This window comes from Dipodomys merriami, unplaced genomic scaffold, assembly GCF_024711535.1.
Source record: "Dipodomys merriami isolate MVZ:Mamm:240054 unplaced genomic scaffold, mDipMer1.0.p SCAF_12, whole genome shotgun sequence".
NCBI classification, from domain to species: Eukaryota; Metazoa; Chordata; class Mammalia; order Rodentia; family Heteromyidae; genus Dipodomys; species Dipodomys merriami.
Genome location: NW_027202493.1, coordinates 44,914,563 through 44,928,874, shown reverse-complemented (window position 1 = coordinate 44,928,874; position 14,312 = coordinate 44,914,563). Strand labels below are relative to the sequence as shown.

At 47.8% G+C, this 14,312-nt stretch overlaps 1 protein-coding gene across 3 annotated transcripts in view; it reads left to right on the top strand.

Annotated features, from left to right (window-relative positions):
• Mcph1 (microcephalin 1) overlaps positions 1-14,312 on the top strand; it is a 150,913-nt gene that overhangs the window by 22,282 nt on the left and 114,319 nt on the right. For all 3 annotated transcript variants that reach the window (XR_011370802.1, XR_011370801.1, XM_070016827.1), the window contains one exon: positions 5,602-5,708. Coding sequence is in view for 1 of the 3 variants with exons in the window: in XM_070016827.1 (XP_069872928.1) it covers positions 5,602-5,708 (107 nt within the window). In the remaining 2 variants the exon portion in view is untranslated. The remainder of the gene's footprint in view (positions 1-5,601; positions 5,709-14,312) is intronic.

Genomic DNA, 14,312 nt, shown 5'->3' with positions numbered 1-14,312 from the left:
TCCCCATCACGGTATTGATGGCCAGTAGTCACGAAGGCTGAGGCATAGTCCTACATCGCTGGTCCACAGATGGGTGCTGGCAAATTGGATTCCTACCCACAAGCAGATGGTCTTCATCAGGCCTGGTTTTGGTGGGAAGCCATCACAGAACTGTGTTCGATCTTCCCCCTGTGTGTCCTCCTCATGCCCTTACGTTGCACATGAATCACTTGAGATTGGGCACTGGTTTATAGAGAAGGTTCTCAAACAGGGACCTCCTTTTGCTGTCAGATCTGGCAAACAGCAAGAATTGTTGTTGTCTAAGCTCAAGAAAAGTGTCCATGGAAATGGAGAGTGTGTCTTATTGTTACCTTTTGGCCTGTTATTTTTGTTTGAGACAAGCTCCCACAGTGTGGCCCAGGCGGCCCGCAAACTTCCCATCCTGAGTTCTGAGAGCTGGTGGTCCAGGCCAGCTCTGCCACACCCAGCTTTGGTTTTCTCTGCTGACAGCACCAGGTACGAAACATGAAGCAGCCTGACGTCGTTTATGTATTTAAATGCTGTCTCTCCTACCCCTCAACGCTGCCGTCAGCCACGGCGCTCCACTCTCCACAAGTCAGTCTGGATCGTCAAGCCGTCAAAGCGAGTTCGTGCGTGCGCGGCAGTCATGCACTGTGGGCCTCGCAACTTCCTCTCACTAATGAAGGAGCTGCCACTTGGGGTCACATCCCCTGCTCCGGCACAGATTTCCCTCTGTTGTGTGTGGTGAGGTTTTGCCTGCCAGCCTTTTGCCACGTGTGTGTTCGCTTATCTGAGCATTGTGACCAGGTCCACTGCTAGGTTCTTTTTCATGGTGGCAGGTGATAGTAAGCTATGCTTCCATCAGACCTTCTGAAGGCAACTTCCAAACACACAGACATTTGTTACACACATATAGGAAACAACAGTCCACCAAACAGACAAATGGCTCAAGTCGCAGCCTGTCCCCTTGCTGAATGTCCCCGTGTTATCTGAAGGTCTCATTAGAAGGCAGACGGTATTCTACAAGCCAGTTTCTGCAAACCGGCTACCAGATGTCCCACACCCTCACTGTGTCACGGGGCTATTCTAGGTAGCATCCCAAGAGATGCTAGCTGTAGACATTTGCACCTTACTCATGATTGGTGGGATACTGAAATCAATCCGTTCTTGAGTCCATGAGTTTAGCCAAGGGAAAACTCTTGACACATTATGGTGAGGAGCCATCTGGTAAGATAACAGCTGCATTTGGGCCATAGGCTTTGGCAGCTAGTGAAGCCTTGGTACTGGGCGGAGGGTCTGGGTGCCGCTCCTGCTGTGTGGCAGCTCTTTGCCCTGTTAGCTAAGGGCTCCTGCGTGCGTGGGATGGCGTGGGATTGTCTCTCCGGCCTGGGCTCAAGTCTTCTAAACCACCTTACAGCCGTGATCGCCGGATGTTTAATCTTGGTGTGGCAGGTCTATGGCCCATGTGACACTGCCAGTGCTTATTTTGGCTCATTGATGGTCATGGCTGCGTCCTGGCTCTCACGGAAGAGCCTGGCCAAGAAATGATTAGCGTAGTCCAGAGCAGAATGTATTAGATTAGAACTTTGATCGGTGAAGAATTTTAGAGGTGAAGATTCTACAGTAGTTACCAATTAGCTATTAATTATATATTCATATTCCCAAAGCCGAGCATTTCTTTTAGAATTTCAGATTAAAATGCTACGAAGTCATCAGATAATTCTACTGAGTTCTTCTTGTCTGTTGCTTGCTTGGTTCTGGGGTTTGAACTCAAGGCCTCACGCTTGCTAGGCAGGCAGTCGATCACTGGACAGTACTTCCGGCCCTTCTCTTGAAAGCACCAAGAGATACACCATTGTAAAAAGTGACTTAATTAGAAATATGATAGGAGCATCATGGTCCAGTGACAGACGCTGTCTCAAAAACACTGGATGGCAAAAGACGGGGGTGTAGCTCCAGAGCCCGAGCTTTGCCCGGCAGCACTGGCCTGCGTTCTTCAGCCCGGACCTTCATCCCCCAGGTGTTTCATACGTTTGGCAAAAGCTAAAACATCTAGTCATGGGTGTTCAAATACTCTTTTTTTAAAATACTGTGTTGCATATTCGTCCAGCAGGAAGTGTGAATTCTCACTGTGGCAAATACATGTGTTTCTCAGAGCAGTGTGCCCACGCTCTGCCTCACACCCTCCGCCCTGCTCACGGAGCCGTAGGCTCTGCTGAAGGAGCACTCCCAGCAGCTCTCCGTGGTGCTCGGCCTGGACAGAAGTTATTTAGCTGATGGCTTGATTTGCTCATTCCTTTTTTACTAGTCAGGTGTTTACTTTGCATCTGCCATGCCCAGGGTATCGGATACAGATGGGAGGCAGGGATTTAACCTGTTATCCTGTGCCCCACCTCAAGGAGCTTCAGCCTGAGGGAGGCCAGCCTGTGGACAGGTGTCCACGAGTTCGCCAGGTGGGGAGAACTCACAGGAACAGGGCCGGGTTCAGGTTCAGCTATAAACACAACTGTAGTTTTAAAGGAAAAATGTTGACATCATCTAGCTTGTGATTAGGTTTTGTTTTTGTGAACAAAGTGAGTGTGTTATTTCTAACGGTCACTCTGAGGAGGCTTTGTAAAAGCTGGGGTAACTTGGGCAGATCCCAGAGGTTTGCTTTCAGAAGTATTATGTATATCTTTAAGATTCTTCCCATCGTCTTCAGATTCTGCATTCTGTGTTGTTCTTAAGGCATTTTAAAAAAAATTTTTGTCAGTCATGGGGCTTGAACTCTGGGCCTGGGCGCTGTCCCTGAGCTCTTCAGCTCAAGGTGAGAGCTCTACCACTTGAGCCACAGCACCACTTCCTGTTTTCTGGTGGTTTATTGGAGATAAGAGTCTTATGGACTTTCCTGCCTGGGCTGGCTTTGAACCATGATCCTCAGATCTCAGCCTCTTGAGTAGCTAGATTATAGGCGTGAGCCATCGGTGCCAGGCAGTTAAGTCATTATTACTCAGATTGGGGAGTCTGAGGATGATACCAGAATGTTCTTAGCCTGAGCCCATTTGCTTTGGAGGGTTTGCAGCGCCTCCCCCCTCTTCCTGCTTACCAATTTTCTCTTAGTCTCTGTCAAGAGGAGACAGTTATAAATTAATTTGCACACTATGAATTGCTAACTCCTTCCTGACTGTCCTGCGTGTGTTTGTATTTTGATGACGCTGTTAAGCCAGACCAGTTTCTAAATGATGATATTTCAGGCCGTATAACAATTAAAGAACTCTGGATCTGCAAGGTTCTTTTCTCTCTCCATGTCACTGTTTTGTGAACACTAAGTGTAGCACCTGGACAATGAAGTTAGAGTGGAAACAAGAAAGAGGAATTCGGGATTTATGGCTTTGATAGGTAGATGCTGGGGACTGAACTGTCTAGCGCCTCTCTCTCTCTCTCTCTCTCTCTCTCTCTTTCTCTCTCTCTCTCTCTCTCTCTCTCTCTCTCTCTCTCTCTCTCTCTCTCTCTCTCTCTCTCTCTCTCTCTCTCTCTCACACACACACACACACACTCCTGTGTCACAGCCCTAACCAGACTGAGATTTGGAGCATGGCCCTTTGAGGAAGACGTTGGGGCTGGAGGAGGTCCTGAGGTAGGGTGCTGGCGACAGGACCGGTGCTTTTATGAGGAAGAGATGTTCGCCTGCCTCCTGTGTCTCAGCAAGAAGGTGGCCACCATAGGCTGGGAAGAGGGCCTCACCAGAACCCCACGCGCCCACTCCGCCTCCAGGAGAGCGAAAACTCACTTCTGTTGCCCAGACCACCCAGCCTGACCAATTCAGGACATCCCTCAGCAGGGTGTGTTGGAGGAGATGGCGGCTGCGAGGACTGGGCACTTGAATGGAACTTTCTGGGAGACGTTCAAAGCAGATGGCCATTCGCCAGTTGGGGCCACCCATTCCCCAGCCGGTCCAACAGGTGACCTGTGGTTGGGACATGACAGCCTGTGACGTGCAGCCCGTTGGGCACAAACACGAATGAACAGGCATCAGGTGGCGCAGCCAAAAGATGAGGGGTGGACGGTTGCCCAGGACCTGTAGCAAGAAATAGAACCAGGTGCCAGCTCGGCCTCGCGCTTTCTCAATACGTGGGGCGCACGGCTGCCCTCGGTCTTCTTGACATCCTCCAACACCAGGAAATTACTGATGCGGAGACTGTAAAGTGGCTGAGGTCATTAAGAAGCCATTACCTACCTTGCTTGGGGATGCTGGAGCGCATGGGATCGTGAGCGTGTCCACGTCCACCTGCCCTGTTTTAGAAGGTTGCAAAGCCCTTTGTAGAAGGCCCCATGAACAACACGTGTATGGTGCCATTCCGAGAGCGTCTCCCCGACAGCGCACGTTATGATGCTGTTCCTAGCGCTTCTCTCCAGTGCCAGGCAAGAACCAGGGTGAGTGCCTGCTCTGCCGCTGCTGCTGTAAATGTGTCCGCGAGTCGGTGCTGCGATGACTGCGTCTGGAAGTCTCTTTCAGCGCCTGTTAGAATGAAAACGAAAGAGGGGAGCCCAGGATTCAAGTGGTTAAATTGTTGGAGATCGTTTCACTTAGGCAGACCTCTGGCTTGTATTCTGGTGCACTTTTACTTGCAGTCGACACACAGTGAACAGTCACTGTGTTCTCATTAGTGCCATCCAAAGCGGACCTTAGCCATGGCAAACCAGTTCCTTCCACGGCGGCTAGGAGTTCTCGACATTCCAGAGCGGGTGCTGTGTTCGCGGCCCTCCTCCGCCTGCCAGGCCAGTCCTGCTCTCGTGCACGGCCTGGGTTTAGCTGCTTGAGGGGAGCCTGGTTGGACCCTTGCCTGGGCTGGCGTGGGGGGAGGGGAGGCCGCGAGGACGGCCGAGGGGGTTAACTTGTACCCGAGTCTCCACACGGATCCAGCGTTCAGCTTAGACGTGGAGAACATTGGCACACAGCTCAGAATCTGGTCTTAAAGGTTTTTGCACACGTAAAGTAGCGGTCAGCCAACGCAGAGCAAATTTTCCATGCATTGTTGTGCACTGTGTGGGATCTCTACGTATCCCGTCATCTGATGAAATCACGCTTCACCGAAGAGTGTCATAGTTTGTGCGTCTGTACGGCTACCTGTGGCTTACCATAGACATTTGGTGAGCAACAAAATTATTTATCACTTGTAGATTGGAACCTGAAATTTGAACTGAATACTTTTTCCTAGAGAGCCTAACCTCAAAGCTGAGATTACTTTTTGCCTGTAATAATTGCCTGCTCTGCCAATCTGGGTTTTGTTCACTATTTTTAAATATAAGAGGTGGTATTTGAATAGTGCATGAGATGTAAATGTAGATTTCCCTGAGGTATCAAATAGACAGATGTGCTTCTATGCAACCTTGTAACCAAATGGTAAAATTGTTTCTTACAATTGAATTGCTTGAAATATATGAATGGAGAAAGCAAGAATTTCTGAATAGAACGTAGAGAAGACAGTGTTTGTTTAGAGACGCTATGGTTTCCTGTTAACATTATACAAAGAAATAACTTAATTTTTGTTTTGCTTAAGTTGCACGGGTATTTAGTTCATGTAAGTTCCAACTAACCTCCAGTCCACTTGAATTTTTTAGATGTTAAAAATGGACCAGGAAGGCGTGATTTTCCAGACAACCCTGGTACAGGCTTTCAGAACCTCGTCAGACCTGAGGAGCCAAAGAAAAGTGGGAAAGGGAAGAAGGTCAGTGTGGGAAAGTACTATTTTAAGCCTTCAGTTTCTATGCCTCAACGTTCTACTCTGGATTCATGAAACATAAACTCATTTGGGCAACTGATGTTAATTTTTAAAAATGGCTGTGGGTGAATGTTGGTGACGTGTCACATAAACCTGGCCGCATTGGTCTCATTCAGGGCCGAGTCAGCCCCGGCCCTTTGCTGTGCATCCTTGCCTGCTGGCAGTGCCGGCAGCTTCTCCCCAGCAGGAGGGTCTCCGGCCGCACACTTGTCACCTTTCTATAACCTCAATAAAGGTTTGCTAGATGGGAGTCAGAATTTCATTTGTGAACTAATCAAGATTTGATGTAAAACTAACATAGTCTCATTTATATGAGGTCCAGAAAATGGGATTAACCTCATCAACTCATACGACAGGAGGACAGGGTCTGGGCATAGTGCTTGCGTAGAATTACAAGGCTCTGAGTTTGATTCCCCATAACACACACACACACACACACATACACACACACACACACACACACACATACACACACACATATACACACATATACTCATATAGATACACATACACATACATACTCATACATACTCACATGTATATACACATATTTGCACGCACACACACAAACACTCACCAGGATGATAAGGAAACCTGTACATATAGATAAGCAGCACTGAAAAGGGTAGCAGTTACAGGGGATTTGTTTTACAGCTGAGTGTTTTGTAAGTGCAGATTTAGGTAATGATTTAGAGAGAAGGATGACCGTGGCTTATGCTTTTACAAGTGCATATTTCATAACTCATAATGGCAGGTCTCACCAGTGACAGCTTCCCAGTACTTAGAGCAGAGGCAATAATATTTTGTGAATGTGGCTCCCCAGTTTGGGGTAAATCTAGGCCTTCAGCTGTGTGCTTTGGACAGGGTGCTTGGCTTGAAGCACCGTCCTCCTGCGGCTGCTTTGATTTTAATTTAACTTTCAACTTGAAATTGCAGTGACTCATCCAAATGGCAGGTGATATTTATTTATTTTTCCTTGAAAATTCAGCAGGAATGTTTGGTTATTAAAGATTTAGGGGAATGGCCCACTGTAAATGTCCCCGTAAACAACTTCCCATTGTTCTCCGCTCTGCAAACACGGAGACAGAACCTGTTGTGAGGGCCCCGTACCCGGCAGAGGGCTGGGCAAGATCACAGGTGCCCGTGGTGTCCAGCTCGGGTGGTCAGCTGTACCCGGATGGACCTCTCCTGCAAAGCGAACCTGCGCTGGCAGGGGGGACAGGCCCCGCCGTGGAGGGAGGGCGTGCTCACTCACAGGTGTGGCTCATTGCACAGCTACATTGGGAAGCTACTTAAAAACCACCTGCCTCTCGATGAGCCACAGCACTATGAGCGTGTTGTTTTTGTTTCTTATTATATAGGAGGGAGAAAAATATTTCTATACAAGGCAGGGAATGGAACCTTCAGTGCCCTCCGTGTTCCGTACAGAGTAGCTGGCCATTCGGAGACACCATCCAATGTGTCGGGGCAGCAGGTGGAGGAGGGTCCCTCTGGAAGCCCCGGTGCAGCCAGGCAGGCTGGAGGCTCAGTTGGAGCCCGGCCCCTGTGGCACACAGAGAAGCCATTTGAGGAAGTCTGTCTTAATACCTGCTCGTTGGCAGAGAGGAGACTGTGGGGACCAGCCTGATACTGCAGTGGCTCATTGCTAAGGCCTCACTTTATCAGCGCTGAAGGGGTCCGAGCTAAGCGCTAGTGAGCTTTGGTAACTTGCCTTAGAGGTGTACGCAGAAAGCCAGACGTAAGAACTGTCTGCAGTGGCCCAGCGTCAGTGTCTACCAACAGGCAAAGCGCTCAGGCCTGTGCCTGCCCTCGAGTGCTCACCGCTGCCCACGCCGCACCAGCGTCCCTCCGGGCCCAGACCTCCCCGTCCTGGCCCTGCTCTGCCCACCAGTGAGCGGGCGGGAAGGTGACCCTTTTCTGTCCAGTAGGACGCCAAGGGAAGTCTTACTGGGAGGTTTCTGGAAAAAGAATGTTCCCTCCCTGGACCCAGCCCTGGGAAGAAGTGGCCGTGTGTGCAGAGCCTGAGGCCGAGGCCAAGAGAGAGGCACAGGAAAGGAGGGAGCGGACACGGGGTGGGATTTCCACTCCCACCTACTCTGAGGTGTTTGCAGGGGACGCGGGACGGTTTCTCGATTGCTCCATTACCCCCTACCCCTGTGCCTCCAGAAAGATCCAGCACACACAGGCACACATGCAGACTTTTTCCTCTTTGCCAGGGCCTCGTTCCTCGACTCTTCCTAAAGTTTCTTTTATGTTTTACTCATATTAAAAATGTCCCTGCTTTGTGAATATTCAGGGAGATAAATTCTTACTTATTACTTTTGATTATTTTTGAAGGAAAGAAATAACAACAGGATTACTCATGAGGAAGAGGCTAGAATGACAGAAAAAGAACTGCAGTTTTAAATCATGGAGGCATTATTACAAAATTTGTTAAAAAGTAAAATATGAGGTGTCGCCAATACGCTTTTGGCATGTGTGTCTGTGGTTTTTGGCTGTGAGTTTGGGTTTAGTTCACACAGAAGAGAGGACTGTGGGAAAGACCAGTAGTGTGAGCAGCTGGATAGGAGCTGGGCTTTACCTTCGCCGTAGGGCTTGTGGGTCTCTGTGCGCATGGAACGGCCTTTCATTTTCCTGCAGAATCTCCTTTTGTTCCTCATTTTAAAACACCTGTACCACACATGTATAGTCTGACTGGATCCTTTGAGAAGACGCCCAGCTCTGTCTCAGGAGCAGCTACGTTCTCCTCCTCCTCCTTCAGGTCAACTGAGAGGTGGGGGCAGGGCAGCCTCAGAGCCCAGGGTGTGGCTGAGTCCTTGAGGATGGTCCAGACGGAGGTCTGTGTCTATCTCAAAATGACAGAACCAGCCAGAAGTCCCCACAGATTTAAAAATCTGGATGGTACCAAGAGCCGTTGCGGAAGTGCTGTCTGCCCTGTGCCAGAACTGAAGCCATCTGAGCAGGATTGGTGCTGGAGCCTGACCATGAGTTTCCATGTGTCTTTTCCCCTCCGTCGCTTGAGCCGCGCCTCCAGGCTGGAGCAGGAGTTTTAAAGGACACGCCACCACCCACGTGTCAGGCCAGAGCCGACCACGCAAGCCTCCGCTTCCCCCTTCCGCATGCTGCGGCTCCTCTTTCCCAGCCGTGGTTCTTCATGGGCTTACAGACTGTTTTATTTAGTGTGCATAATTTGTCGCTGCCACTATTTTGGAGGAAAGGCAGCCATGAGTTGTCCCAGATTTAGCCAGGGAGAGCTTCGTGGAGATGTCTTCCCACGCTCTCTGTTCCCATCCCTTTCCAACGAGTGGCCAGGCGCCCTGTTTACTAGAATGGGTACGAGCTCTGTGTTCTCCCCGCTGGGGCCAGGGGATGGGTGTGAAATTCACTACAGATGGTAGGCTCCAGTCAAGACATCTCAGTAAGCAAGGTGCTTATCAACACAACGTGTATTGGTGCTTGATTCACCACGACTGTTGTGCTGTCTGAAAACATTTGGCAATAACTTCAATATTAAGAGCTTCTGGAATTCTAACACAAACCTGTCATATAAGGAAAGACATTGGAGTTATGGAGCTGTTCATAGGCCCAGTTTTCTACCATGAGCCCAGCTGTAAAGCATGGAATTCCTCCTATTAAACAAGGAGCTGCTCCGAGCACGTGGGGAGCCGGGGTGAGCTGCTTGCTTAGAAGCAGCAGCCCCAGCCCTGGGTTCAGCTCTTCAGCTCACACCTGCAGTTTGGGATGTGCGGTGGTATGGCTCAGAACAGTGCCCCAGGACGTGGGTAGGGTATATGTGAACTTTTCTAAATATTCCCAGACACGACAGTAATAATTACCACTGCACATGACCTTCCTGAGAACATAGCTTCTGAGCTATTTGATTTGCTCTTAAAAAAAAAAAATCTTCCCCGTGATCAAAATTCACCTAATTCTGTGATTCTGATAGTATCCATCCATTCACACAGCCAAACAAGATCTGTAATCTCCCCAAATTTGGGTATCTCCTATTTCACTTGTGTTTTGTTTTTTTTTTTAAGTAAAAGCATTTCACTGTTTACCTTAAACTAGCTCTAACCCAAAGAGATTTCAGAGACTGTTTTATTTTTTATCAACATTGCTTTTTATCATTAATAAAACAAATGTGTTTGTTTAATTTGCCTTACCTTTGATCTTACCAAAAACAAAATCAACACCATTTCCCAGTTGTCACATTCGCCCTTTTCCTCACTCCTCCCCTCTCCTCTTAGACTGCTGTCCACTCCTTCTTTAGTACGTTAAAAAAAAAAAATGCCTTCGCTGAAGTAGCTCTCAGCACCATGCATTAATGGTGTCTCCCAGGCTGGGGTCATCTGACGGAGCACTGACGGTGTGTGACAAGTTTTCAGCTAGCTGGATGGATTGTCTAAGACAATTTCGCCATACAGTTTTGTTTCTGAGACCATCACACTTTTATCTGAACGTGTCAGTATATGTTGTATGCTTTTGTGTCTTGTGTTTTGGGGGGTTTTTGATGGTGCTGGCATTTGAACTCAGGGCCTCTTGCTTGCTAGCCAGGTGCTCTCCCACTGAGCCACACCCCAGTTCCCTCCTTTGGTTTAGTGAGCACAATAAACCTGTGAATACCTGTAATCACTGGGAGTCCTTGGGTGTGTCTCCCAGGTCCCGACAGAGCTGTCCCTCCGTTTTGTGGTCCCTTGTTAGCTCCCCCAAACAGTGTGGCAACAAGTTGCTTTGAGGCTCAAAACAGACACTCAAAAAATCTGAGCCTCTGTTTCTTTCTACAAAGTCTCTGTAAGCCATCCATCTCTTCATAGAGATCACTGGATAGCAAGACCCATAAACCAAAAGGAGCTGGCCCAGGTTCTGCAAACATTGGTTTCACCGATCTTTTAGCTGAGAAAGTAATAAACAAAAGGTTACTGAATTCTGAGTACGCAGAAGAGGCTAAAAGCAGAGCATCATCAACTAGAATCACCAGGCAAAATAAAATATTTTTGCCATTAAATATTCACTTAAGCTTTTCATCCAGACTTTTGAAAACTTCTGTGCCAGTCCAAAATGCATCTTACTGTTTCTGAAACATGTGGAATCCCTTGCGTTGAAACGCCCACAAACAAGCAATTCTCTTGAGGTTAAAGTATCTTGTTTAACCCCAGCAAGTCTGTTTTGGGGGACAGTTTCCCATCTGTCTAGAAAAGGAGAGGTTCCAAGATGGAGGCCTTCCAGACTCCTTGGGAGCTGATGAATCTGCCGTTCCATGTCTTCTCGTACCATCACCTGCCTCCTGCGCCTAACCCAGTTGGTGTCTGAGCCATCAAACATCTAAAGCATGCAGCTGGGTCCGGCTCAGATAATTACTGGACATGATCCAATCCTGGATCCCATCCAGTGCAAACATTGCTCCAATAAACTCGAGAGAGTTCAACATGCAGGTTTGTGAAGCTTGAAACTACGAACTAACCCAGGAGCCCGAGGACTGAAGAGGCCAGCAGGCCCTGCGGGTGCCGGCTAGTACTTGGACTGGGTCGCACCACAAGCCTGGGTTTCACCGTGGGATCCCGTTTGCTCTGGGTCTCGCTTCTGACACCAAACCGTCAAAGCTTTGTACAAACCAACTGTAACCGATGTTAGTGGAGGAAAGAGCAAGCTGTAAATTGGAAAGCCCTCCCAACCAGAAGAGGTTCTCAGCACGTTGCTCTGCAGCCCAGGCAGGCATCACATACCGGGAGAAATCAGAGGGACTGCCTCCAGCCCCGCACGCACGTGTCTTCCGCGAAGAAGGTCTGATGCGCCGGCCCCCTGCAGATGACTGAAGCCCAGCCACTGTGCTTGGCTGGAGCTCAGCTATTTCTTCCGAAAGCTTTGCCCCAGGTTAGGCCTCCCGTGCATGTGTGCACTGAGGTTGCAGTTTCTTATGTAAGGACTCAAGGACGCAGGCATCTACAGGCCTAACTGCATCTAACTGAACAGTAGCAAAAATCAGGTAACCGGTCGGGTCCTCTCATGCGTGTCAGGTGAGAGGGCATCTCTGTTTTAATTTATTTGCACAGAACACAGAATGATCAGACGTTCAACCAAGTTCCCAGCATTGCCTTTTGTAATGGTGGACCGATCACAGCCAGTGCTGTGCCTGCGTACTTGTTTACTAAACCTTTGCCTTGTCCTTAAAACGTCTATAAAACCAACTGTTGACACTATTTGGGGACGGGGGGGCATCTTGGCATCTTTTCTACACAACTAGAATTTGTTTGTCCCCTGTGCTGATTCTGCTTTTGGCTCAAATAGACTGCTTTTACAGTCGGCAGGTGTCAAGATGGCTTTTAGTTGACATTACACTGCTACAAGTGCTAAAGTGGCTCTGTTAACAAAGCCTATACTGGCTTGTTCCCCACTTACTCTAACAACTTGCCTGAGTTTATCAGCAAATAAAAAGAAAGGTTTCTTTTAGCACACCACAGCCTGCTCATCTCTGCAAGGCTGGTGGTAGACTTCTTTTAGTCTCCAGAACTCTGTGGAATGAATTTCCCCTGGATACATGCCCATGTCGATGTTAGCTCATCACAGAATGTAAAAGAAGCTCTTTCTACTTTTTTGACTGCTCAAATAGCTAAAGAATGTTCAAGTTCTGTTTCAGTTCCGTTTACTATAGGCCTAGAAGTAGAATTGCGGGTTCAACATGCACATCTAACTTTTGGTTTGAGGCTACAAACAATGTCTACCAATTGCGGCTGCATTTTTCCGCTCCCTACCACAAACGTGTGAGGCTTCCAATGTCTCCGTGCCTAGTCCACACTTGTTACAGTCTGTCCTGTTCTGCTTTAAACGGCCAACCTAGCTGTCAACCTAACATTATCCCATGGAGGCTTTCATTTGAATTCCTCTAGCATGTTTCCATGCTGTTTTCTTTAAGATATTTGTTCAGGTGGTTAGCTTACTTTTTAATTTGAGGTTTGAGTGCTTTTTTGTTGTAAGAGTTTCTTTCTACGTATTCTGTATATTAAACCTATATCAGAAGTACCATTGGGAAATACTTTCTCCTGTTCTATGGGTTATCTTTTGATTTTCCTAAGGGTATTCCCGGATGTAAAAAAAATACTTCATTTCGAAGAAGTCTACTTTATCGACTTCACCTGTACCTACTTTTGCTGTCATATTCGGGAACCATTGCCAGACTTGCCTTCATGCTTCCCTACTTTTTCCCTATGAATTTTATAGATTTACCCATGAACGTAGGTATTTGTTCTGTTCTGGGTTCATGTGTATATATAGTACAAGACGACAGCTTTCCCAGAGCCCCACTGTAAACATCATTCTCTCCCTGCTCTGTAGTTGGTCTCAGCTGAAGTCAGGCTCCAGAGGTGCAGCTGGATACCGTGTATCTGCGTGCGTTTACTAGACAGTTCGGATTATGTAACTCTTGTAGAAATTCTAATGTTGAGAATTGTGGATCCTCTAGCTTCTTTGTTTTTCTAGATTGTTTTAGCTACTTGGCATCCCATAAAATTCCACATAAACTTTAGAATGGATTTTTCCATTCCTCAACATCAAGAGACAAACTCTGGGGTTTTGATTGCACTGAGTGTAGATTGGTTGAGATAGTGTTAACACCTTCAACAATATTATGACTTTCCATCATTCCATCCATGAACATGGATGGCTTTTTATTTAAGTCATTTCCCAATCTGTTTCAGCACCATTTAAAAATTTTCAATGTACAATTCGTGTACTCCCTTGATAAATGTATACCTTAGTGTTTTATTCTTTTTTGTGCTATTATAAATGTAATTATTTTGTTACTTTCCTTCTAAGATGATTCCTATTCATAGACATATAACAAATTTTATCAGTTAATTTTATATCTTGCAAATGTGTTGAGTTTATTAGTTCTCATGGTTTTGTTATGAATTCTTTAGGGTTTTCTACACATAAAACCATCTCATCTGTTGATGGATGGAGAGCTTTACCACTTCTTTTCCAAACTGCAACTGCCTTATTTCTTTTTTGGGCCTAATTATTTGGCCGATACAGTGGTTTCATTTGGGACATGTCAAACTTGAGGCCTCATTAGACCTCCCAGGGAAAATGCGGAGGAGATGGCTGTTGGAGCGAGGCTGTCAGGTGTAGGTCTTGGCTAAATACACAGAGGCGGGAGTTGTCAGCCAGGTGCTGACATGTTTAATGCGAGTCGGCCACCATACAGGGGTGAGCACAGGAAAGAAGAGCAGTGATGGAGGGCAGAGGCCTGGAGTAGGAGCCCGACGTTGCAGACCTCCGGTGGTAGTGAAGCCAGCGTTCTTTCCCTTGCCCCTGCTCCCCAAGGCCCTTGTGTGAGCTTCTTTTCCTGCACACACAGCCCCTGGGTTTCTAAGTGTAGGTCCACTGCCCAGCCTCTGTCCTGGGCCATGCAGCCCTCAACCAAGGAGGCCTGCTCTTTGGTAACGGAGACTCGCACCTACAGGCCTTGTCTCTGGGCTCAATTCAGGGAGCCGTCCTGCAGCCATTCCATGTGTGGGGTCAGACACAGGAGAGAGCTAGCCAGACCGAACAACA